The 27519-nt window shown below is 41.6% G+C and overlaps 2 protein-coding genes across 13 annotated transcripts in view; one reads left to right on the top strand and one right to left on the bottom strand.

The window, feature by feature from the left end:
- The window catches only part of ACBD5 (acyl-CoA binding domain containing 5), a 47101-nt gene extending 39789 nt beyond the window's left edge, over window positions 1-7312 (bottom strand). For 4 of the 8 annotated variants that reach the window (XM_037837906.1, XM_037837908.1, XM_037837907.1 and 1 more), the window contains exons 1-2: window positions 5884-6271; window positions 1450-1570 (exon numbers count right to left, since the gene is read on the bottom strand). In XM_037837906.1, coding sequence (XP_037693834.1) covers window positions 1450-1570; window positions 5884-6256 — 494 coding nt within the window. In that variant the 5' untranslated portion in view covers window positions 6257-6271. Of the gene's footprint in view, window positions 1-1449; window positions 1571-5883; window positions 6365-6415; window positions 6646-7250 lie in introns of those variants that run through there. The other 4 variants (XM_037837910.1, XM_037837911.1, XM_037837913.1 and 1 more) reach the window with 3 other exon arrangements.
- The window catches only part of LOC119535544 (ankyrin repeat domain-containing protein 26-like), a 961331-nt gene that overhangs the window by 478290 nt on the left and 455522 nt on the right, over window positions 1-27519 (top strand). The window lies entirely within an intron of this gene.

The raw sequence follows: 27519 nt of genomic DNA, 5'->3' as shown, positions 1-27519 counted from the left end.
AATAACTCCCCATTTTTCCCAACCCCTGGCTCCTGGTAACCTCTAATCTATTTTCTGTCTCTGTAAATTTGTGTATATTAGCTATCTCATATAAGTGGAATCATACAATATTTGCCCTCTTGTGTCTGGCCTATTTCACTCAGCATAATGTTTTCAAGATTCAACCATGCTATATCATGTAATAGAATGCATTCCTTTTCAGCTGAGTAATACTCCATTGTATGTATATACTGCATATTGTTTATCCATTCATCTATTGATGGAAACTAGGAGTGTTTCCGCCTTTTGGCTATTGTGAGTAATGCTGCTATGGACATTGGTGTACAAGTGAAAATCGTTTCTAAAAATAAAAAAAATTTAAAAATTAAAAAAAAAAAAGGATGAGACTAGACTAGCCTTTGAATTTTTTGACTAACATGAAAATCTCTCTTTTCATACATTTCATTCCAGTGGAAGTTTAATTCCAACAAAGGTCAATTTGCGGGGCAGGGTGGGGGGGGTGGTGTAAAGCAAATAAGTAAATTTCCTTAAAATGGACGGATTAAATAACACATTGGTATTTCATTTAGCCTATCACTCTAAAGACTATTCATAAAGATCTTAGAGGAAAATTCATTACTAAGAAATCTTCAAACAAATTGATGGTACTTCTAGTTCAGGGTGTCAGACATTTGAAAAATCTTCAATAGTATTTAAGAATGTCAAATTGAAAAACTGGCACAGGGTGGGGGGGTGTAAAGCAAATAAGTAAATTTCCTTAAAATGGACGGATTAAATAACACATTGGTATTTCATTTAGCCTATCACTCTAAAGACTATTCATAAAGATCTTAGAGGAAAATTCATTACTAAGAAATCTTCAAACAAATTGATGGTACTTCTAGTTCAGGGTGTCAGACATTTGAAAAATCTTCAATAGTATTTAAGAATGTCAAATTGAAAAACTGGCAGAGGTGTCTCTGGGTATTTTATTACTCTTTTAAGTATTTGAAAAATCAAATTAGTTTTTCTACCCAGGTACAGTGGATCAGGAGTGAGGGCTTAGATAAACAGTAAAGCAGAGCAAGTGAGCATGCTCCTAGTTATTTATCTTAAAATCTCAAAGCACACAATGTCACTTGACAAGCAAAAGTCATTATTTTTCTTGGCAGAAGAAAGAGGCAGGGGGTTGTTTGTTTGTTTAATTTAGTTTGAGAGTTGCTCTTGGCATTAAAAACAAAAACCCAATTAACTGAAAATGCTTTTCATCTTTTTATCTTCTTGTTTTCCTCTCTTCCCCAAGATTTTCCTATTCGTGTGAAATTGTGTTAAGAGCACATGGAGAATAAAACCATATCCTGTACATCGAATACTTACTGCACAGATAGTATATAACCACATAAACAATAACCATATGATATGTATGTCACTAAAACAAACTTCTTTTCACAGCTCTCTACATAAAATTACCATTTATATCTTCCAATAGGATCCCAGAAACCAGGTCTTGATATTTTACAGGGTCCTTCAGTTGCCTGCTTATAGAAGCTATAGAACTTGAGCATCATTTCATTTGTCGGCTGGAATGAACCTATTGGAAACATACATTAAATACAGGTCTAAGGTTACAAATTAGCTTAGGTACATTAATAGCGATTTTATATTTCATTAATAGTACAGATAAATTATATGGAACTTTGAAACAGGAGTGAGATCTGGTTTGTACAGGTTAGTGTGAAGCACCAATATATCCCAGAATAATTTGGGCAGAGAATAAAAATATATTTACAAAGCCCCCTTGAGGGACTGGAGAAAAATGTGGAAATATTAAACTTCTCCACCTGGGAAATTATTGATAGTCTCACAAGCATTAGGGACTATCAAATTAGGAGGCCAAGCCCTCGATCTTGGGGCTTGCTCTCATGAAGCTTGTTACTGCAAAGGAGAGGCTAAGCCTACTTATAATTTGCCTAAGAGTCTCCCCTAGAGGACCTCTTTTGTTGCTCACATGTGGCTGTTCTCTCTAAGACAACTCTGCAGGTAAACTCACTCCCCTCCTCCCCTCCTGTCCTACATGGGACATGACTCCCAGGGGTGTAAAGCTCCCTGGCAATGTGGGACATGACTCCCAGGGATGAGCCTGGACCTGGCATCATAGGATTGAGAAAGCCTTCTTGACCAAAAGTGGGAAGAGAAATGAAACAAATAAAGTTTCAGTGGCTGAGAGATTTCAAATGGAGTTGAGAGCTCATTCTGGGGGCTATTCTTATGCATTATATAGATATCACTTTTTAGTTTTTAGTGTATTGGAATAACTAGAAGGAAATACCTGAAACTGTTGAACTGCAACCCAATAGCCTTGATTCTTGAAGACAACTATATAATTATATAGCTTACATGGCATGACTGTGTGATTGTGAAAACCTTGTAGCTCACACTCCCTTTATCTAGTGTATGGACAGATGAGTAGAAAAATGGGGAGAAAAATTAAATGAATAATGGAGGGGGTTGGAGGGATAGGATGTTTTGGGTGTTCCTTTTTATTTTTCTTCTTTTTTTTTTGGAATAATGAAAATGTTCAAAAATTGATTGTGGTGATGAATGCACAACTATATGATGGTACTTTGAACAAATGATGGTATACTTTGGATGACTGCAGGGTATGTGAATATATCTCAATAAAATTGAATAAAAATAAAAATAGTACAGATAATTTATTTCTATCTTAAAGAAACAAAAATTATGGCTGTTGGTTGCATTGTTCCTTTGATTTCAAAAATCTGTACAAGATTTTAAACTTTAATAATTATGTCTAACAGTTCAAGAAATAGAATAAATGAACAGGCTTTAAGTTTAACCAAAATAATTGGCAAAAATCATTTAAAAACATATATATTAAAACGTAGGGCAACAGTATTATGCAATGATAATAAGGTATTTCTATTTCAAAGCCTAAGACAAACCAAAACTTGCAAGTATAAATGAAAAAGTTAAAGAGATACTGTAGTTAATGAAATTGTAACAGAAAGAAGAAATTCATCTCCTGTTAGCCAAATTTCAATTTCTTACTAGATAAGTAACTATACCTAAAGCGAATGAATGTGTAATGTGGTAGAAAAAGAATCAATCTAAGATGAAAAAAAGAGTAGATTTCTCACTTCCTAGGTGCTATAATTTTGTATGTACCAATTTCGTTGAAGATCAGTCTTCATATATGTTTCTAGCATATCTATAATTTGTGTTTAAAATTTCAAATTGTATGAATGAGGGCTACAAATTGCAATACTTTTAATAAAGTAAAAAGTTGGAATGTAAGTGTTATATAATAAATAATCACTTAAATAATTATGATTCACACATACAATAGAATAATTTACAACTATGGGAAAAAAGTTTAAAAACAACATATACAGTATGATCCAGCTTTGCAATATAAGTATTTAGATACAGAAAAAGTAAGCTACAGGAGTATATATCAAAATGTTAAAGGAGGATATATCTGGATAGCAGATCTACAGATTATTATCTTTCCTTTTTGCTTACCTGTGTTTTTAAAATGTTAACATAAGTGTATATGACTTTTATAACAAAAATTATAAAAATTAAAACTGTAAAAAGATGTTTAAAAAATTTTGTAGATTGCCTAATAAACAAATAATATGTAGCAATCAAAAACTAGTCCCTGATAAACATTGTGGGAATTACAACACAGATGAACTGAGAGCTAGTGTTTCAGGTCTGGCCCAAAGTAAATGATTAATTACAAAATCACAGTAATAAATATCTACATAACATATGCACATTTAGGAATATCTATTAGATACAGTGTTTAAATGATACAGTCCTTCTTATATAGCAGAGGGAAAAATGGAGAAATTAAAGTTAAAAATGGTTATCTATTTGAATAACAAATCTCAATCTAAAACATCAAAAAGACTTGTATCTTCAGTAAGTCAACCAAATAAGGTTTAAAATATTAGTTCATGTGCATGGTATGTACATTACAAGATGTTAAAACAAAAACTAAGAATGTTTATCGAATGTATCCTGACTGAAAGGCACTGGATAAAATATGCTCCCTGTCATGAAGGACTCACAAATAATATATTTAATATCTTTATATACTTAAGATAGTATCTAAGAATTTAAATATCTAAAGACCAAAAATATACCAAACATTGATACTAAAGGATTTATTAGGCCTTAAATAAGGATTAAACAACAAGGAAGAAAGAACGACGAGCTCTTACCCATTGCAAAATAGTTCTGGACAGACCAAAGAATTAAAAAAATATTATTTTAAAAATAAGTAATAATTCATTAACAACATTTCTGCTTCAATGGATACTAAATCAGTTTCTGAAACTATACCTGAAAGAGAACAGTATACTGAATGTTGTCCAACACTGGGGCCACTTGGCAGGTTATTAACCTTGCAATGTAAATACAAACTGCATTTAAGGATCTTAATAAGGGATATATAATGCCAGCAAAGGTAACAGACTAGCAACATAAAGCCTAGCTTTCCAATTTGCAAAAAAATTTTTAAATGTGTGGTTTGGGGAAAAGGGTAAATGTACTATATTACTATTCACATAAAACTCTTGAAATCATGCCTTTCTATGACCCCTCTTAAACTGGCATTTTTTAATTCAGTATCTAAATATGCTCCTATATTACTTCTTTCCTTTTTGTTCATTCTGTCTTATCTTTCAATCCCCCATATGTTCTCTTCCAATGCTATGGTGGCTATTCTGTTACACAACAGAAAGAAGAAAAAGGTGGCTTTGAAGTTACAAAAGGAATATTGTTTTGTGTATATTTACTTGTTTTCAAAAACTTCTGAATTGCACTTAATGAATATTTATTGAACGAACTGTGTTTAGTAAATAAGGATTACTTAGCCAAATGATAATTAACGAAAACAGAGAACATGATATTAAACACTGTAATAATACGCTCATGTTGTATTCAGTTAGTTTTGCAACTCTGGCACAGCAGCAGTTCATAAAAGCATTTAAAAAAAAAACACATCTCTATTATGAAAAATAATTCAAATAATGCATAAGTATTTGAAGTAAAAAGTAAAAGTCTCCCTTCCCAAGTCTTTCCACTATCATAGAGCAGAAAAAAATGTGAATAATGGCTGAAAACTTCCCAACATTGGTCAAAGACCCTAAATTACAAATTCAAGAAGCTCTGCAATCCCCAAACGGGATAAATGGGAAAACCACACCTAGACAGTGATAATCAAATTGCTAAAAACCAAAGATAAAAGTAAAAAATCTTGAAAGCAGCCATGTATATGACACATTAAACACAATAGGACAATTCAACTGCGTTTTCTTCTAAGCTATAAAGAAGGTCCCCTAGGAGTATAAAAAACAGAACACTAGTAAAACAGGAAAATAGCCAGAAAAAAAAAAGAAAAATAGTAAACAGTAAATATACATGTATTTACTAAATTAAAAAGAATTCGGTTTACAAAGAAACACAGGTGTTTTTTTTTTTCCCTTTCTCTCCCTTCATATCGAAAGTTTCAAACGGTTTCAATTGTAGAGTTTATGAATATGCGGCATCATACTCAGATTTTTTTTTTGGCACACCCAAATCCGCGGTCACTAAGTGACAAAACCGCTATATTGTTGATTATTTTTTGTTTTCAACATACAAACTGCTTGAAATCCGGACAATATATTTGTCTCTGGCTTGAAAGATGAGCAAGTAATTAAATTCACATTCGATACCTCCCTTTCAATGACATTTCTTTTAAATGCAGGAAAAGAAAAAAAAGTAGGTTAAATAAGCAAGACTAGGACCAGTAAGAAGGTTGCAGGGGGTGAGGTGTGGAAACCCGGGCCGCGGGCCTCTGCAGGCTTCTTCGGCAAGGGCCAGTGCACGTACCATTTTTCGGCAAACTCTGGATCACCTTCACGGCAGCCTCAAACCGGGTCTGGTGCACGGAGCTCGAGTCCGCCATCTCCAGCCGCCAGCGCCGACCCTGGCCCCACGGTCTGTCGGCTGGAATCAGGCAGCAGCAACACCAGCTTTCCCAGGAGCCTGCATGAAACTGGAACATGGAGCGCAGCCGCGGATCAACATGCCCCGGAGGGAGGAGGCCCGGGAACGGCGGGTCAGTTCCCCTTTGCCCGGCCCTTTGCCCTGCCCTATCCAGGCCACACGGCCCCATGTGGCCCGGATCCTGCCTCCTCCCCGGGGCGTGAGCGAGCAGCCCGCCCGCGAGTGCAGAGAAACAACTCACCCGCAGGAAAAGCATCTCCAGCAGGTGGGGGCCAGTCCGGACGCCGGCGGTCGCCAAGCCGCGCTCCCACCCGCAGGACCCCGGCGGAGCAGCCACACCCCCCAACCCCGCGGGGTCCACGGGTCTGTCCGCGCCCACCCCTCGGCCCCGCCCCGGAGTCACGGGAGTCCCCACCAGCTGCCGCCGCCGCGCGCTGCAAACGCCATCCAACACTGGATGCGCCCGGGTCGGACCAGCGCCAGGAAGGGAATGGACCGGGAAGAGGAGGCCGGGGAAGACAGGCGTGCCAGGGGCGACAACCCAGTCGGTCCGCAGGGCCCCCCGACAGCTCGGACACAGAACGGCGCGGGGCAAGCGGCGGCCGGACGGGAGCACTCCGCGGGCCCTGGAGTCTGCCCTCTGTCGGGTAGTGCGCTCTAGGTCTGGACAGGCTCGGTGCCAACCTCACGTCCTGGGACCCCGGGCAAGTTGCTTAGCCTCGAGAGGGCAACCATCCTGGCACCCTGCAGCCAGGTGGACGGATTAGGGATGACGACAGATGTAGGTGCTAAGCAGGGCCGAGCCTAGGACGGCCGAGCAGCAACCGACCGAGGGGGAGGTCGCCCGCCAGCAGAACGGCCGGGAAGGGAGGGCCCATTCCCCGACGACCCCTTCCTCGGGCCCAGCCAGCTCCTGCCCAGAGCCGATGGGACGGGGCGAGAGGTGAGGGAACGAACGAGGACCCATCCGGTACCGTCGACCCAAGAGACGGGCTCCCTTGCCTTCGCCTTTCTAGCCCAGCCCCGGATCCTCAGGCGTCTGGGCAGCGCCCCAGGTTCTCCGTGGGGGTCTGATAGTGGTTGGGGGAGTGGAGTTTGGCGGCCCGGAAACCCCGAAGTAGGCCAGGGAAGGGGGAGTCGTTTTTGTCAGTTCGGGATGGGCTGGGGGTTGGTGACTAGTACAAATCTAGGCAAGGGCGAGGCGCAGACCGTGAACGACTCTTCCCTGGAGCCGCGGTGCCAGCGTTTACCTGGGTATTGCCGGGCAAGGCCTGTCCGGTAATGTCCCCGACGCCCGCCCCTCACCCTGCCCCGCGGGCTTCTGGGATATGTAGTTTCCCCCGCAGCGCCTACGGAAGTCGCTCCGCCCACCTGTTCTTTTCCTGGGTTTGCATCCGGCCGACGCGCGAGCCGTGGCGGCGGAAATCCCTGTTCCTATTGGCTTCTCCCTGTTCCCCCGCCCCCCCGTGCGCCCTAAAGCACCCACGTTCACTTCCGGTACAGAGGTGTGCGGGTGTGGCTGGAGTTGAGTTCCCAAACTGCATCTTAATTTCTTACTCCTGATGCTCGCTAACCTTCAAGTCATGTGTGTGAAAGTCAAGAGTGTCATTCAGGGAATAAAAACTGACGGTTGCGTGGTGTTTGCCAAACGTTTGAAGCGTATTTCAATAACTTATAAAAATGCCGTAGGATTTTTACTCATGAAGAAATTAGACGCAGGTGTAAAGATCTGCCCAAGGCCTCAGAATTTAATAAGTAGCAGAGCCAGGAGTCATTGGATCCAAAAAAACTCTGGTTTTAACTCTTGAACTTGTTCCAGCACAACTCGCAATCTCCAAAGTGTGAAGGATTAACAACTTTTCTAATTTACTTAGACTGGGAAGACTGTGTGTTCAATGTATGCTGCTTCCTCTACTCTTTTCTTGCCCTTATATACGTTTCAGTTTCAGTCTAATCAGTCATACATACTTGTAAAAGGGTTTGGGTGTTTAGTTCTAATCTAAGACTTCAATCTGACAACTGTTCAGTAAGTTTATGTAGTAAGCTAATTTACACTATGTTGCCTTTAGCTAGTGAAGAGTAAGAATTTTCTGTTAGTGATTACTGTTGACTTTCCATTTGCTGGTTGTAAGGAGAATAACATAAGGCGAAAGAAAACATTCAGGTAAAGGGATTAAAAAGTAGCTCTTTCACATAGTGGGCTGGTTTAGATGCGGTAACCCCTCCTGAATTATAATGATGAGTATGATGGATTGAATTGCGGGACACTGTTATCGAGTTCTGACTTGGCGGGCCTGGGCCAGGGGAACTGATCAGCCCCTAGGAAAGGTAGTGGGGCACGGGTGGTTGCGCCCTCCACGGCCCCCCGGGCCTGAGAAAGTGGAGCCGAATGCAGGCCCCATTTCCTCACCCCAAAGTAAAAACCATTGGGGAGGGCTTGCCGGAGAAAACCGCCCCCTTTACCTTGCCCACCCACTCCCCGTTACCGGAGCAACTCCCGCCCCTTTTCAATCAACCTCCGCGCCCTCTCAGAACCAATCCAAGCCTTTAACCCTTACAGCTACCCCGCCCTCTAAATGCCCGATATAAGCTTGTACTCTCCCCTAATAAACTCTCTTGGTTTCATCACCCTAAAAGAACCGTGTCCCGCCTGTTCCTTTCTCGCCGCCCTCCATACTTGCACGCCTCCCGCCGGGGACCTGGCCAAGTCCCCTGCCTCGCCCTCGCCTCCGGGAAAGAGCCCCCGCCGCCGGTACCCTCGGAGCAATCCTGGGAGCCTGGGATTTAGCAACCGGCCGCCACCCTCCCCCAGACGAATCAACTGCGACCGCAACTGGCGCCCAACGTGGGGCCCCTGGAATTAAAGGTCCTCTCCACGCAGCGGTCCAGTGGAACCGCCCGCTCGCCCGGACGCCTCTCCAGCTTCCCTTCTCCTCGCCTGCAAAGTAAGGGCCGCCTCTCCCTCGCCGCCCCGCGGAGCCGCCTCTCCCTCGCCGCTCCGCGCCCGGGCCGCTCTTCCTTTCCCGCGTTAACCTAACTTTTACCCCCGACTACCTTTCGTCTTCTCTTCCTATATCCCCCACATTCCTCCTAACACTCTTCCTCCAGTAGCTTTCCCTCTTCCCCTCCATTACTTTGCTGTGGTCCTCTGTGTCTTTGTTTCTTTGTTTCGCACGGTGTGCCTCTTTGCAACCGCCCCCCCCCCCCCAAACTGCTCTCGCTACTGGAGGCTCCTGCCTTCCATTCTCACCATCTCCTTCGGCCTCGCTGCCACAGTTTACCTCATTTTCTTTACTCAATAATCAACCCCCCTTTTTTCTCTTTTCTCACTCCGCTATGGGTAATCGTCTATCTGCACGCCAAGCACCCCAAGTTCGCGCTCTGGCAGGTCTCCTAGACACACATCGCTGTAAAGTGTCTGTCCGGCAGCTGCAGGTATACTGGGACCTCCTGCTGCCCTTTAACCCATGGCTCACCACTTGCCATCTTTGGGACCCTGTTACTTATGATCGCCTTATTGATCGGGTCACCAACGCCATGGAACATGAGAGCAAGCGCTTCCCTCCCGGCTTGCTCCCCACCTTAATAACCGTCCGCTCCTGCCTTCAAGGCTCCCTTCCCCCTGATCGAGGCCCCATTAAATCCAAGGAGGCCCTATCAACCCAGCCAACAGATTCAGACAGCGATACTAATGTAGACCACGATTCAGACACAGAATCCTTAGTCGAGCAAATTAACAACGCGCTCAAAATCGCCCCCCAAACACAAAGCAATACTAAGCCTCGCCAAGATGGCGAACTTCCTCCTTCTTCTTCCATCGAGGGGAGGAAGTGCTCCGGCGATGACGTCAGCCCTAAGCTGGGCCGGAAACCGCATGCGCTTTACCCCGCCCTTTCACAGGGCGGAGCTAGTCCACCATCTTATGCCTTAGCCACTCCCACCGCGCCGCCGTCTTGCGACGCTTGGGGCCTCCCACTTCCGCCTCCCCCTCCGGCGAGCTCCCCCTCGGAGCCGCTACCGGCAGCTGCCGCCGCCCCTCCCACCCTGCCGACTAACAACCCCTGGCTGCCTTCTACACCTCAAGGCAACCCTTGGGGCAACGCTCCCCCTACCCCCACTCCTGCGCCAAGCCCTCTGCAAGCGCGTCCTCCTTTCTCTCGTGCTTTTCACTGCTTTCCTCTTAACCTTACCCCCACACCGCAAAAACCGTATGACTGGTATCCCATTGACTTAGATACTATCAAGCAGCTTCGCAGGGCCGTCAAGGAGGACGGGTTGGGTAGCCCATACGCTTCCCAAATACTGCAGGATCTCGCCATGGACTTTTGCATCCCCCAAGACTGGGCCTTGCTTGCCCGTACCATCCTTAACCCCGGCCAGTTTGTTGATTGGCGTGCTCACTTCCAGGCGGAAGCAGCTAAGCAAAGCGAGCAAGACGCAGCCACTGGAGTCTATTATCACCCCGAAGCTTACTTGGGCACGGGAGCGTTTATAAATGCATCTGCTTATATTAATGCACCTGCCACCTTTTGGCCTATCCTTTGGGGAATCGCCTTACGAGCATTTGCCAACTGCTCTGCCTGTCGGCCTAATAAATTCACCAAGCTCTTCCAGGAGCCGAGTAAGCCTTTCGCCACCTTTGTCTCCAGAGTCGAAGAAACCTGCGCTCGAAAGGTAAGTGATCCCCAGGCCCAATATTACATGTGCCCATCCTCAAATCCTGGAAAATCGTACTGTAATTCCCCCAACGAGTACTACTGTGCATACTGGGGGTGTGAAACATTAGCCACTAATTGGAAGCCTCCTGTTCCTAATCATTACCTTACCTTAAAATGGACCCCTACAGGGTGCAAACTCCCTACAGTTAACTGGCTCGGCCAAGAAAGTGAGGGATCCTGCACACATCTTAATCTTACAGTGCAGCTCCCCACTAATCCCTCCTGGTTACTCGGTCAAACTTGGGGCTTCAGAATCTATGAGAAAGGAGCCGACCGAGGATCACTTATTCTCATAAAAAAGGAGGCTGTAAGCCAACCATGCCAAAATACTGCATTAAAAACACCCTCTGGCATAGGTCCCAACCAAGTCATTAACCCCCTTTTTCCACAGCCCTCCAGCCGCACCTTAGCTTCAACCAGCCGCACCTCAGCTGCAAACAACGCATTGCCAACCCCACCACCCCGACCTCTTCTACCCCCCTCTCGCTACTCCTCTCGCTACTCTTCTCCCCTCCTCGGCCTTATCCAAGCGGCCTTCACCTCAGTGAATTCCTCCAACCCCAATCTTACCTCCTCTTGTTGGCTTTGCCTCTCCACTTCCTCCCCCCTGTATGAGCCAGTTGCCTCCAACCTCTCCTTTTCAGAAAACACAGAGGACAGCCCCTCGGAATGCAATTGGAATACCTCTGCCGTCCCCCTAACCTTTCATTCAGTCTCCTTTACAGGAAAGTGCATCCGCCCTCGCTCAAGTAACTCTCCCAACCTCACAGCTTGTGCCGACTACTCATCTCCTAGCAGCTCTGCAAAATTTCTCATTCCTCTTAACTCCTCCCAATGGCTCTGCTCCTCTACAGGGCTTACCCCCTGCCTTAACGTGCAAACCCTCAATACAACTAATGAAACTTGCCTCCTAATTGTCCTCATCCCTAGGGTCCTATACCACAGCGAGGAAGACTTCTTCCTCCGCCTGGAAACAACTGCAGCTTCTGCCCCACTGCAAAAGCGAGAGCCCATCACCGTCCTCACGATTGCCTCCCTCCTAGGTCTTGCAGGCGCTGGCACCGGAATCGCTGCATTAGCCAGTCAAGGCTCCGCCCTAACTCACCTCCGGGCGGCTGTTGACGAGGACATTCGTCACCTACAAAACGCTATTTCCCATCTTAAAAATTCTGTTAATTCCCTCTCTGAAGTCGTGCTCCAAAACCGCCGAGGTCTCGACCTTCTCCTCCTCAAAGAAGGAGGCCTCTGCGCCGCCCTAGGAGAAGAGTGCTGTGTATATGCCAATTCCACAGGTCTCGCCGAGGACAGCCTAAAAAAGGTCCGAGAGGGACTAGAACAACGCAAAAAAGACCGTGAAGCCACCAGCTATTGGTCCCACATCTTTACCCCCCTCCTCCCATACCTCCTCCCTCTCCTCGGCCCCCTACTAATGATTATTCTAGCTCTCACCTTAGGACCCTACATTATCCGCAGAATTGTCCAGCTTGTAAGGAAACAAACGGATGCTATTTTTTCCTCGTTCGTGCAAGTCCAGTACCAGCGACTCGCCACCTCTGACGCTCCCTACTCCGAGATGACAACCAACCCTCCGCGACCTCACCGCCACCGGTCAACCCGCCGACCGCGAGGCCCTTCTCGATCGCCTGAACATCGCACCAACCTCGAGCTCCAGCCTCTCTAACTACCATCTACCCCTATCCCTTCCCCCACCTCCCCTTTCCCTCATCTCTTGGCGGATCTCTCCGGTAAGCTTCTTCCTCTAATTAGAAAAGAAGGGGGAAATGCGGGACACTGTTATCGAGTTCTGACTTGGCGGGCCTGGGCCAGGGGAACTGATCAGCCCCTAGGAAAGGTAGTGGGGCACGGGTGGTTGCGCCCTCCACGGCCCCCCGGGCCTGAGAAAGTGGAGCCGAATGCAGGCCCCATTTCCTCACCCCAAAGTAAAAACCATTGGGGAGGGCTTGCCGGAGAAAACCGCCCCCTTTACCTTGCCCACCCACTCCCCGTTACCGGAGCAACTCCCGCCCCTTTTCAATCAACCTCCGCGCCCTCTCAGAACCAATCCAAGCCTTTAACCCTTACAGCTACCCCGCCCTCTAAATGCCCGATATAAGCTTGTACTCTCCCCTAATAAACTCTCTTGGTTTCATCACCCTAAAAGAACCGTGTCCCGCCTGTTCCTTTCTCGCCGCCCTCCATACTTGCATGCCTCCCGCCGGGGACCTGGCCAAGTCCCCCGCCTCGCCCTCGCCTCCGGGAAAGAGCCCCCGCCGCCGGTACCCTCGGAGCAATCCTGGGAGCCTGGGATTTAGCAACCGGCCGCCACCCTCCCCCAGACGAATCAACTGCGACCGCAACTAGTAAGCTAATTTACACTATGTTGCCTTTAGCTAGTGAAGAGTAAGAATTTTCTGTTAGTGATTACTGTTGACTTTCCATTTGCTGGTTGTAAGGAGAATAACATAAGGCGAAAGAAAACATTCAGGTAAAGGGATTAAAAAGTAGCTCTTTCACATAGTGGGCTGGTTTAGATGCGGTAACCCCTCCTGAATTATAATGATGAGTATGATGGATTGAATCCATTCCCAAGTTGCCTCCCAAGTGTATGAACCTGTAATTCCTCCTAGAATATATTTCACAGAACACTAGCAAGTGTCTTCAGTACTTTCAGTGCAATGCCTAAATGAAGCATTCTCCATTCTCAGTTATCAGCATGTACTTCAAAGATGTTTTAATTAACAGTGGACCCACTTCTTACACATGACCATTTGAAAAGTAAAACAATATATATGTGGATTTTTTTAAGAAACATAAAGGAATAAACATTAAAACAGTAGGGGAAAAAAAAAAGGATGCTTTTAGATGCTCCTTCCTTTACAAAAATTGCTTAAACTCCCTATGTCCCAAGTGATGTACTTGACCCCAGGGTTACAAAGCCCTGGTAAGTAGCTCACAGTCTAGCAGGGTAAACAGACATGAATAATAATAATTACAACACATTGCAAAAGTGTTTAAATTAAAGGATATAAAAAGTACTACATTACATGCACCAAAAGATAGTTACAAAAATGTCCATAACACCACCTTTTGTAACAGCCCAAACCTGGGGAAAAAAACTTGGTGACCATCAGCAATAGACTGGATAAATATGGACTACTGGACAGCAATGAGAACAAATGAACTATAACTACTAAACAACTTGTGAGAATCTCACATACACAATTGAGACAACCCTATTACAGAAGAGAACATATGTGCAATTTCATTTATATAAAGTTTTAAAGAGGTAAAATCAACAAACTATATTAGAAGTCAGGCGGGAGGTATAGTGTCAGAAAATGGGAAGAGAGAACTTTTGGGGTTTTAGTAATGTTCTATTTCTTCATCTAGATGCTAAGTACATGAGTTTGTTCACTTCGCTAAAATTTTATTGAGGTGTGTAATTAACATCTGTTGACTATTCTTTGTGTATATTTTACAGAATTTACAGAAAAGTTTTTATTTTTGTAAATCCCTGAATCCACTTGTTCTAATACTAGGCACCCTCTGAACTGTTGTCTACATGGGATAATAAATTCCCTTTGTTGCTTAAGTCTGGTAGAGTTGGGCTTTTGACAGCCCCAACAGAGCCAGGGAGCGCGAATTCCAGCCTGCCCCCCTTTCATCAGGCTGGAGCTCTCTTCTTTTAAGCCCTGTCTAACCCTGTCATACCTCTGGGGCCATGACCCTCTCCTCTCCTTTACAATGGAAGTTTCAGGTTCATCGTCTCCAAAACAGCCAACGATTGGACTACCCAAAGTTGACTCTCGACCCATGAAATGGGCTCAGGGTGGAAAAAAAAAAAAGTAAATATTTGGCAAAAGAGAGAAAACCTAGGTTGCCTCTGAAGTGGTGGAGCACAGGGGTCCTGTTGATGATTAAGTGGTAAGAAAGGCTTTATTTAACAACCCCCCAATATGGAATTTCAAGAGGAAAAGATGAATGCATTTGACTACATCAAAATTGAAAACTTTGGTATGAAAAAAGAAATGTGTAAAATTAAAAGCATGCCACAGATTTAGAGAAAATACTTTCACATGGATGTTGAGTGATACAATCTCCATATCAGACCCTATTCTCCCTTACCCACATCTTTGGAAGTTATAAAAGCTGAAAACTCAGTCTCCTAGCCTCTGTTTGCAGCTACTGGTGGCACAAGACACCCTTCTGGTCCATGGCTGTACTGGGAGGGGCTGGGCAGTGCTCTGGGAGGTTTTTCACAGGTAAAGATTTGGCTGGCATGTCCCATATGCTCTTTCTATCCTTCTCCTTTTACTCTCACTTTCTTATCCCTGAAAAGTCATTGAAATGGTTAGAGGTGTAGCAGTTACATTGCCCAGGGATGACTAAAGCCCTGGATCAAGGAGGGCAGAACTGACAGAGGAGTGTGGGTCCCTTGCATGGTCTTTGTCCATGTCTCCTGAACCAAGAGAAATATAAACACCTGTCTCTCTGTAGGGTTTTTATTGCCTAAAGCAAAATGGAATTTCTAACTGAAATAATTTGTAAGACAAAAAGTTTTTGTATAGAAGAAATGAAGAACTGCAATTAATTAAAAAACAAAAAACAAAAAAAAAAGCTCAAAAGAAAAATGAGTAAGGGTAATGAACTGGCAGGTAACAGAAGGGAAATACAAATGGCAAAAATTAATGAGAAGCTTGACTCTTGAAGATGATTGTATAGCAATGTAGCTTACAAGGGGTGACTGATTGTGAAAGCCTTATGGATTGCACTCTCTTTATACATATTTGGATGGATGAGTAGAAAAATGGGGACAAAAAACCATATGAAAATTGCGGGGGAGGATGATTTGGGTGTTCTTTTTTTACTTTTATTTTTTATTCTTATTTTTACTTTTTCTGGTACAAGGAGAAATGTTCAAAAAATAGACTGGGGTGATGAATGTGTCTGTATGATGGTACTGTGAACAACTGATTGCACACTTTGGATGACTGTATGGTATGTGAATATATCTCAATAAAATCTAATTTAAAAAATTAATGAGAAGATGCTCAATCTCTAGTAATCAAGGAAATACAAATTACAACAATGAAATGCCATTTTTTATTCATCAGTCCTACAAATAGTTTTATATCTGACAGTATCAAATGTCAGTGAGAATATGGACTAATAGAACTCTCATACAATACTTATGAGAATGTAAATTGATAACAACCTATTGGAGATCTACTGAAAATGAAGATACACATATCCATAAGGAAGCAATTTCCATTTCTACTATATTTTGTAGAAAAATTTTGGCCATCTGTGCAAGGACATAGGAATAGTGGATGTCCATCAAAGAGCTATTTGTAATGGTAAACAGTTTGAAACAACCTAAATATCTTCAAAAGGAGAATGGATAAATAAGATGTGAGGAATTTGAACAATGAAATACTATACAGCAATTAAAAGTAATGGACTACAAGAAATGCCTTCACAGTAATAACATTGAGTGTAAATGGATTAAACTCCCCAATTAAAAGATATAGATTGGCAGAATGGATCAAAAAATATGAATCATCAATATGTTGCATACAAGAGATCAGACACAGGGACACAAAGAAATTGAAAGTGAAAGGATGGAAAAAATATTTCATGCAAGCTACAGCCAAAAGAAAGCAGGAGTAGATAAAATAGACTTTAAATGCAAGGAGGTTATGAGAGACAAAGAAGGCACTACATACTAAGAAAAGGAGCAATTCAACAAGAAGAAATAACAATCATAAATGTTTATGCACCCAATCATGGTGCCACAAAATACATGAGACAAACACTGGCAAAACTAAAAGAAGCAATGGATTTTTCCACAATAATTGTGGGAGACTTCAACGCATCACTCTCTCCTATAGATAGATCAACCAGACAGAAGACCAATTAGGAAATTGAAAACCTAAACAATCGGATAAATGAATTTGATTTAACAGACATATATAGAACATTACATCCCAAATCACCAGGATACACAATCTTCTCTAGTGCTCACAGAACTTTCTCCAGAATAGACCATATGCTGGGACATAAAACAAGCCTCAATAAATTTAATTCACAGACACCTGGAGGTTAAACAACATACTCCTAAAATAAATGGTTTATAATGTAGAATGTAGGGGAACTAGCGATAGAGAGCAATTAATGAAGGGAAAATGATAACCCAATAGAACAGATAAGTTATTGTGGGTAAATTTAACATTCTGGGAATGCCCAGGAATGACTATGGTTTGTTAATTTATGATGGGTCTGGTAGGAACAAGTTCACAGAAATGTTGCTATATTAGGTTATTTTCTTGGGGTAGAGTAGGAACATGTTGGACTCCCTTGTTATGGTTTGCTTGAAAATTTTTTTATTGTATTTTTTAAAATTTTTTTTACATAGTTGATTTTTAAAAAAAGAATTAAAAAAAAAAAAAAAATATATATATATATATATATATATATATATATATATGCAGAGCCCCCTTGAGGAGCTGGTGGAGAATGCAGGGGTATTGGGCTTCCCCACCTCGATGGTTGCTGATGTGCTCACAGACACAGGGGACTGGTGGTTTGATGGACTGAGCCCTCTACCACAGGACTTGCCCTTGGGAAGACTGTTGCTGCAAAGGAGAGGCTAGGCCTGCCTATGGTTGTGCCTAAGAGCCTCCTGAATGCCTCTTTGTTGCTCAGATGTGGCCCTCTCTCTCTAGCTAAGCCAACTTGGCAGGTGAAATCACTGCCCTCCCCTCTACGTGGAATATGACACTCAGGGGAGTGAATATGACTCTCAGGGAGGAATCTAGACCCAGCAGCGTGGGATGGAGAACATCTTCTTGATCAAAACGGGGATGTGAAAGGAAATGAAACAAGCTTCAGTGGCAGAGAGATTCCAAAAGGAGCCGAGAGGTCACTCTGGTGGGCACTCTTACGCACAATATAGACAACCCTTTTTAGTTTCTAATGAATTGAAATAGCTAGCAGTAAATACCTGAAACTATCAAACTACAACCCAGAACCCATGAATCTTGAAGACGACTGTATAAAAATGTACCTTATGAGGGGTGACAGTGTGATTGGGAAAGCCATATGGACCACACTCCCCTTTGTCTCATTTATGGATGGATGGATGAGTAGAAAAATGGGGGAAGAAAAAAAAAAAGGCACCCAGTGTTCTTTTTTACTTTAATTATTCTTTTTCACTTTAATGTTTATTCTTATTATTTTTGTGTGTGTGGTAATAAAAATGTCAAAAATTAATTGTGATGAATGCACAACTATATAATGGTACTGTAAACAATTGAATATACACTTTGTTTGTATGACTGCATTGTATGTGAATATGTCTCAATAAATATGAATTTAAAAAAAGTAATGGATTACACTAACATGGATGAATCTCAAGAATATAATGTTAAGTGACAAAAAAGAAATTTGTGGAATATATAAAGCACATGAAACAGAACTATAAATTGTTTATGCAAACATAATATCTGAATTTATTTTTCAGTACAAAGAAAGATAAACTAAATTCATGCTAGTGATTACCTTGGCAGGTGGAGCCACTGGTTATGGCAGATAGAAGGTCTTCACTTTTATCTGAATATTTCATTTTCCATTAAAAAGAAAAATGTAACCATTTTCAGTTCCAGGTATTAAGCAGAGTGTTTGTTATATTAGGTTTTAGGTTTTTCAATTTTGAAAAAATTTCTAAAACATTGAAAAATTATAAACCAATAAATACCAAAAACAAAGTTAAAAGAAACAATGATAGTGTTGAGAGTTCATACTCTGCTGAACATTGTTCTCAGGGCTTCCTGTGTTTTGCTCATTTAATCCTTGTGATCACCCTTGTGATACTGTGATCCCATTTTGCACAGGAGGAGACTGTGAGGTTCTGTAATGGGATGAGGGTCACAGTAACTAGCGGTCCCAACAGCGAGAGCCCAGAGGCTATGCCATTAGCCACAGGCCAGCTGGCCAGGGAGAGGGGTTTCCTCTGACACAGGCTGGGTGTCGGGGTGGGCTTGTAAGGAACGGAACTCATGCTTTGGGTCTGGGTTTAAGGCTGACTTTGATGTTGGGTAAAATATTTCCATGTGGCACAACTCAGCTTACTGATATTTTGTATTAGAGAATAGTCACAAAGCCCTAACTAGTAAGAATTTAATTATGAAAAAGAAAGAAAAATAATTAAGCTCCACCAACTTATGAGAAAACGGACAAAGGACATGAACTGGTGTTCCGGTTTGCTAAAGCTGCTGTTACATAAAATACAGGAAGTGGATTGGCCTTCATAAAGGGGATTTATTAGGTTACAAAATTTACAGTTCTAAGGCCATAAAAGTGTCCAAACTAAGGCATCAACAAGAGGATACTTACACTGAAGAAAGGCCAGTGGCATCTGGAGTGTCAGCTGGGAAGGCACATGGCTGGTGTCTGCTGCTCCTTTGCTCCCTGGTTCTGGTTTCAAACTGGCTTTCTTCAAAATGTCTCTAGACTTCTGTCTCTCTTACCTCCTCTCTCTTAGCCTCCGCACATCCTTGCTTGTTCTCCTAGGGCGTTTCTCTCTAAGCATCTGGGGATCCTCTCAGCTTTTCCGAGGCAGACTCTGGGCTTCATCGCTTAGTTTAGCATCTCCAAATGCCTGGTTTCAACGGCTGTCTCCAAAATGTGTCTGGGCGTTTTCCCTCAAAGCGTCTCTCTGCTCTCTTCAAAATGTCTCTGCCTTTTATCCTCTCTTAGAGGATGCCAGTAAACTAATTAAGACCCACCTTGCATGGGCATGGTCACATGACCATGGAAACAATCTAATCAAAAGATTCCACCTACAATAGGTCTGCCCCCACAAGACTGCATTGAAGAACATGGCTTTTTCTGGAGTATATCATAGATTCAAACCAGCACAAGTGGCAGGTAAAAGAAGAAGAAATATAGTCAATGGCAAGATTCTCAGTTACACTAATGATCAAAGACATAGTTAAAAATGAAATACTAGCTTTGTTTTTTTGTTTTTTTTGTTTGCTTGAATGTTATTTAAGAGATGTTTATTTGGTACAAATTTTCTTTCTTTTTTATCTCTTTAATCATTTTTTTTAATTGTAGAGTATAACATATATACATAGAAGTAATAACTTTCCATCTGCAATTTAACAAGTAGAGCACAAATTTCAAAGAATATTATGGGTTACATTTCCACAGTTTCAGTTATTTCCTTATTGTGAAATATATATACAAAAAGATAATACCTTTCAAAGTATGATTTAACAAGTAGTTATATAGGAAATTTGCAAAGTTATTATGAGTTACAATACCAGAGTTTCAGTTATTTCCTTATTGTGAAATATAACATATATACAATAAAGGTGATACCTTTCAGATTACAGTTTAACAAGTAGCTATAGAACAAATTTCAAAGGATGCTATGGGTTACAGTTCAACAATTTCAATTCTTTCTTTTAGCTATTCTAATACCCTAGCAACTCAGCAAAAGAAAATTATATAGAGATTCAGTATTCATAATCCTTTGTTAAATTCCATCTTGTCTGTGCTACCCCTTCCTCTAGTTTAATCACTTTCCCTATCTTTAGGGATGTCTGGGCAGTGACCACCCTAACTTGTTTATGTTGAAAAGGGGTGCTGAATTTATGAGAAAAGGGGAAACATCTGGTTGATTTTGTTTACGAGGCTATTGCCTCTGGGTTTTGGGACTTAGCCAGCAGAGGATTTCACAGGATTTACGTTTCTGAAAAATATAGTTGTTAGTGAACTTTTATAGACTTTCAGATAGGGATATTCTTTAGGGTTTTAGGGACTACTGTTGACTTGGGCTTATTATATTGTGGTCATTTGGCATCTCTAGGTGAAGCTTACATAGGAATAACCTCCAGGACAGCCTCTTGAGTCTATTTGAATTCTCTTAGCAACTGAAAACTTATTTTGTTGCCTTTCTTTTCCCCTTTTTGGTCAAAGAGGCATTCTCAATCTGTTGACGTCAGGGTCAGGCTCATTCCTAGAATCTTTGTTCCACATCGCCAGAAAGACTCATTCATCTGGGGGTGGGGGGCGGTCCTGTCCCATGTTGGGGGGTGGGTGATGGATTTATTTGCAGAATTAGGCTTAGAGAGAGAGAATCCACATTTGAGCAACAAAAGAGGTTCTCTGAAGGTGACTCCTAGGCATAGTATAGGTGGGCTTAGCCTCCCCTTTACAACCATAAGATTCACCTGAGCAAGCCTCAAGATCAAGAGCTTGACTTTTAAAGTAAGGGGCTCCCAAATTCACATAGCATATGTTATGTCCACAATAATCCATCCATATTTCACTTTATCTTCACTTAGTTATATAATCCTCATCACTCTCCATTTTAAACAATTCTCATGACCCAAAACACTTCATAGCTCTTGTTAGCCCTTAATTATTTGTCCCTAGTATTTGTGTGGTACTAGTATGGTATTCCTATTAATTATACTCCTTAGCATGCAGGACTAAAAAATCCTTAGATTTTTCCCATATACGATCTTGTTTTCAACTCTCTGTGCTAATGTCATACTTTAGAAGTATATCATGTAAGCATTCCTGAAAATCCTTGGGAGTGCACTCTCTATCTATGTCTATATAAAAGTTTTTCTTAACAAGTTTATTTTTTCAGGAAACTTAAGGCCTCCAGATTGTTCTTATGCCAGGTAAGCCCTGAAACCCAGAGGTACTAGTCTCTCCAAGAACATCAGCCAGTTTCATGTCTCTACTGCATAAGGTCAACACCCCTTTCTAGCACAAAGAAGTTAAAATGGTCATTGCCCAGATAGCCCTGAAGACTGAGAGAAAGATCAAATGAGAGGCAGGAGGTGTAATGAGAAATTTGGATTTAAGAAATGATTGCCAATACTGACTCATTATATACATATTTCTTTTTAGTGTCTAGTGTTTTAGAATAGCCAGAAGGAAATATCTGAAGTTGTTGAATGGTAATCCAGTAGCCTTGATCTTTAATAATGATTGTATAACTACATAGCAAAGAAAAAAAAAGTCAGTTGCCATGTTTGTATGGATCTACTTTGGGATGTTTTGTTCCATTCCGCTGATTTATGTATCTATCTCTGACAATACTACACTGTCTTAGTTAAACTACCTCTATTGTAAGTCTTAAGGTTGGGTAGAGTGCAATACTAGTGATAAGTAAGAGGGAGGGGTAAGAGATATGGGATGCTCAGGATCTTCTTTTTTCTCTTTATTTCTTTTTTTTGTAGTAATGCAAATGTTCTAAAAATGATCATGGTGATGATTTCACAAATACGTGATGATGCTGTGAACCATTTATTGTATACTTTGGATGGATTATATGGTATGTGAACATATCTCAATAAAAGTATGTTAAAAAAATCAACTGACCATAGATGTGAGGGTCTATCTCTGAACTCTCAATTTGAGTCCTTTGGCTAACAGATCTATCTTATGCCATTACCATGCTGTTTTGAGCACTGTAGCTTTGTAATATGCTTTAAAGTCAGGAAATGTCAGTTCTCCAACTTTGTTCTTTTTCAAGATGTTTTTGTCTATTCGGAGCCCCTTACTCTTCCAGATAAATTTGATAATTGCCTTCTCCATTTCTGCAAAGTAGGGTGTTGGAATTTTTATGGGGATTGCATTGAATCTTAAATCAATTTGGGTAAAATTGACATCTTAATGGTGTTTAATCTTCCAATCCATGAACACTGAATGTCCATCCATTTATTTAGATCTTCTTTGATTTCTTTTAGCAATGTTTTGTAGTTTTCTGTGTACAAGTCTACATCTTTAGTTAAATTTATTCCTAGATATTTGATTCTTTTAGTTGCTATTGTAAATGCAATGTTTTTCTTGATTTTCTCTTCAGATTGCTCATTACTAGCATATAGAAACACTACTGATTTTTGTGTGTTGATCTTGTAGCAGATACTGACCTGTTTTCATACTCCACCCACCACTTTCTAAAGCAGCTCCCTCCCTGACTGGGTTGCAAAAATTTCCATTTCTCTTTTCTCTAATCCCCTACACATCTCATAGATATGTTCTTAACAGCTCCAGCTAGACCAACCTTAATTGGCTTTAACTGCCTAGATATGTGCAATTAAAAAGAAAGCTGACCTAGGAGAAAATTTTGCCTGATTATAACAGGAAAAATTACACTCACTGAACTGTACCCCAGATGCCTTGTTTTGCTGATGCTATGTTTTGAAACTGCACCCTGTAACTGGATAATAATAAGACAATTGTGACAGTCTGGTTTGTATCCTCTTGTCTTGTTTTGCAACCCTGAACTTGGGTGCCCTCGCACATAGCCCCCTGAAGTCAGATGCCCTTGCACAAAGCACATTATTAATATGAATCAGCCGAGAACTAAACACCCCACATTCCCAAACTATCTTGCTGATACAAGCCGTTTCTACTCAAGATTAGCACACCTGATAGGCACAGTATCCTAAGTATGAAATCACTCTACACATATTCATTAATTGATTATCTCTGACCTCATCATCTCAAACCACCTTGCTTATTACCCTAAGCCTGCCTGCCTTTGAATGCTATAAAACACTGAAAGTTTCTCCAGTTCAAAGGGCAGATTTGAGGATCGCCCTCCTGTCTTTGTGAGGCTAGCCTTTGCTAAATATACTTTTTCGCTTCTCAAAATCCCGGTGTCAACTGATTGACTCTGCACATCAAGTGAGGTCTTCCTTTTGAGCCATAACCATCTTGTATCCTGCCACTTTGCTGAATTCATTTATTAGCTCTAGGAGCTTTGCTGTAGATTTTTCAGGACTTGTTACATATAGGATCATGTCATCTGCAGATAGTGAAAGTTTTACTTCTTCCTTTCCAGTTTGGATGCCTTTTATTTCTTTTCCTTGCCTAACGTGCTCTGGCTAGAACTTCTAGCACAATGTTGAATAACAATTGTGATGGTGGGCTTCCTTGCCTTGTTTCAGATCTTAGAGGGAAAGTTTTCATTCTTTCACTATTGAGTATGATGTTAGCTGTGGGTTTTTCATATATGCCCATTAATATCTTGAGGAAGTTTCCTTCTATTCCTATTTTTCAAAGTGTTTTTATTAAGAAAAGATGCTGTATTTTGTCAAATGCCTTTTCTGCCTCAATCAAGATGATCATGTGGTTTTCCCCCTTCATTGGGTTAATGTGGCATATTACATTGATTGATTTTCTCTTATTGAACCACCTTGCATACCTAGGATAAAACCCACTTGATCATGGTGCATAATTCTTTTAATGTACTGCGGGATTCAATTTATGAGTATTTTGTTGAGGAATTTTGCATCTATATACATAAGAGAAATTGGTCTGTAATTTTCTTTTCTTGTTTTATCTTTCTTGGCTTGGTATTAGGGTGATGTTGTCTTCATAGAATGAGTTAGGTAGTGTTCCCTCATCTTCAGTTTTTTGGAAGAGATTGAGTAGGATTGGTATTAATTCATCTTGGAATGTTTGGTAGAATTTACCTGTGAAGCCATCTAGTCCTGGGCTTTCTTTGTTGGAAGGTGTGATGGTTTGAATGTATTATGTCCCCCAGAAAAAGCCATGTTCTTTGATGCAATCTTGTGGGGCAGACATTAGTGGGGATTAAGTTGGAACATTTGGATTAGGTGTTTCCATGGAGATGCGCCCCACCCAACTGTGGGTGATAACTCTGATTGGATAATTTCCATGGAGGTGTGGCCCCGCCCATTCAGCATGGGCCTTGATTAGTTTACTAGCGCACTATGTAAACTCAGACAGAAGGAACGAGCTTGCTACGGCCAAGAGGGACACTTAGAATAATGCACAGAAGCTGAGAGTAGCTGCAGATGAGAGACAGTTTGAAGATGGCATTGAAAGCAGACTCTTGCTCCAGAGAAGCTAAGAGAGGACAAACACCCCAAGAGCAACTAGGAGTAACATTTTTGAGGAACTGCAGCCTAGAGAGGGACATCCTGAGAGAAAGCCATTTTGAAACCAGAACCATAGAGCAGAAGCCAGCCACGTGCCTTCCCAGCTAACAGAAGTTTTCCGGACACCACTGGTCATCCTGCAGTGAAGGTACCCGATTGCTGATGTGTTGCCTTGGACACTTTATGGCCTTAAGACTATAACTGTGAAACCAAATAAACCCCCTTTATAAAAGCCAATCCATTTCTGGTGTTTTGCATTCCAGCAGCATTAGCAAACTAGAACAGGAGGATTTTGTTGATTGATTCAATGTCTTTATTTGTAATTTGTTTGTTCAGGTTTTCTGTTTCTTCTGGAGTCAGTGTAGGTTGGTTGTGTGTTTCTAGGAATTTGTCTATTTCATCTAAGTTGTCTAATTTTTCATAGTATACTCTTATAATCTTTCTTATTCCTTTGGGGTCAGTAGTAATGTCCCCCCTCTCATTTCTGATTTTATTTATTTGCATCTTCTCTCTTTTTTTCTTTGTCAGTCTAGCTAAGTGTTTGCCAGTTTTATTGATCTTCAGTTTTCCAGTGCTTGCACCATGTTTTGGGGGCACTGTGGTTAGGTGCATAAATGTTTATGGTTGTTATTTCTTCTTGGTGGAGTGGCCCTTTTATTAATATATTGTCTCCTTCTTTATCTCTTATAACAGCTTTTGACTTAAAGTCTGTTTTGTCTGACATTAGTATAGCTACCTCAGTTCTTTTTTAGTTATTTGCATGGAATATCTTTTTCTAGCCTTTCACTTTTAACCTACTTGTATCTTTGGGTCAAAGGTGAATCTCTTGTAAGCAGCACATAGTTGGATCATGTTTTTTTTTTTTTTTTTTTTTAATCCATTCTGCCAATCTGAGTCTTTTGATTGGGGAGTTTAATCAATTAATAGTCAATGTTATTACTGTAAAAGTAGTACTTCATCCAACCATTTTATTCTTTGTTTTTTATATGTCACATCTTTTTTTCTTTGTCTCTATTTTTACACTTTTAGTTACCCTTACTGATAATTTTCATTTCTTCACATTACTCCATGCCACACTCTCCTGTCTTTTCCTTTCAGCCTGCAGAACTCCCTTTAGTATTTCTAATACAAGGTCTCTTGTTGATGAACTCTCTCAGTTCCTGTTTTCTGTGACTATTTAAAACTCTCCCTCATTTTTGAAGGATAGTTTTGCCAGATAAAGAATTTTGGGCTGGCAGTTTTTTTCTCTCAGTACCATAAATATCATACGACATTCCTTACACCCTCATGGTTTCTGATGAGAAATTGGCACTTAGTCTTATTGCAAGTCCCTTGTATGTGATGAATCGCTTTTCTCTTGCTGCTTTCAGACTTATGTCTTTATCATTAGCATTGGACATTCTGATTAGTATGTGTCTCATAGTAGATCTATTAGGATTTATTCTGTTTGGAGTACATTGCCCTTCTTGGACATGTACAATTATGTCTTTCATAAGAATTGGGAAGTTTTCAGCCACTATTTCCTCAATATTCTTTTTCCCCCTTTTCCCTTCTCTTTTCTTTCTGGGACACCCATGACATGTACGTTTGTGTACGTCATGTTGTCACTTAAATCGCTGAGACACTGCTGATTTTTTCATTATTTTCTCTCTCTATCCCTTTGTCTGTAAGATTTCAATTGTCCTATGTTTTAGTTTGCTGATTCTTTCTTCCGCCTGTATGCCTGTTCCAGTTGCTGATACTGCCATTATGCAAAATACCAGAAATGGATTGGCTTTTATAAGGGTGGTTATTTGATTACAAATTTACAGTTTGAAGGCCATGAAAATGTCCAAATTAAGGCATCAGCACAAGTATACCTTCACCAAACGAAGGCCAATGGCATCCAGAAAACCTCTGTTAGCTGGGAAGGCACTTGGCTGGCATCTGCTGATCATGGGTTATGTTCCAGCTCCTCTCTCAGCTCCTGTGCATTCTTCAAAATGTTGCTGTGCTGGTTTGAATGTATTATGTCCCCCAAAATGCCATTATCTTTGATGTAATCTTGTGTGGGCAGACATATCAGTGTTGAATAGATTGTAATTCTTTGAGTGTTTCCGTGGAGATGTGCCCCACCCAACTGTGGGTGATGACTCTGATTGGATAATTTCCATGGAGGTGTTACCCCACCCATTCAGTGTGGGTCTAAATTAAATCACTGGAGCCATATAAATGAACTGACAAACAGAAGGAATTCAGTGCAGCTGAGAGTGACATGTTGAAGAGGAGCTACAGCCAAGAGGGACACTTTGAAGAAGGTGAGAGAGAGTAGCTGCAGATGAGAGACAGTTTGAAGATGCCTGTTGAAAGCAGACTTGCTCTGGAGAAGCTCAGAGAGGACAAATGCCCCAAGAGTAACCTAGAGTGACATTTTGAAGAGGAGCTGTGGCCTAGAGAGGAACATCTTGGGAGAAAGTCATTTTGGAACCAGAACTTGGAGCAGACACCAGCCATGTGCCTTCCCAGCTAACAGAGGTTTTTCGGATGCCATTGGCCATCCTCCAGTGAAGGTACACTTTGTTGATGAACACTTTATGGACTTAAGACTGTAACTGTGTAACCAAATAAACCCCCTTTTATAAAAGCCAATCTATTTCTGGTGTTTTGCATTCCAGCAGCATTAGTAAACTAGAACAGTTGCTCTTGGGACGTTTTGTCCTGTGTTAGTTTCTCTGGAGCAAACACTGGGCTAGCATCCCTAAAGTGTCAGTAAAAGTCTTCTTTCAGCAGCTGTCTCCAAAATGTCTCTCTCAGCTGCTCTGCTCTGAGGTCCTTCTGTTTGTCAGCTCTTTTATAGGACTCCAGTGATTAAATCAAGACCCACCCTC

Source organism: Choloepus didactylus, chromosome 5 (assembly GCF_015220235.1).
Source record: "Choloepus didactylus isolate mChoDid1 chromosome 5, mChoDid1.pri, whole genome shotgun sequence".
In the NCBI taxonomy this organism is placed as follows: Eukaryota; Metazoa; Chordata; class Mammalia; order Pilosa; family Megalonychidae; genus Choloepus; species Choloepus didactylus.
This window is presented reverse-complemented; position numbering and strand designations above follow the sequence as displayed.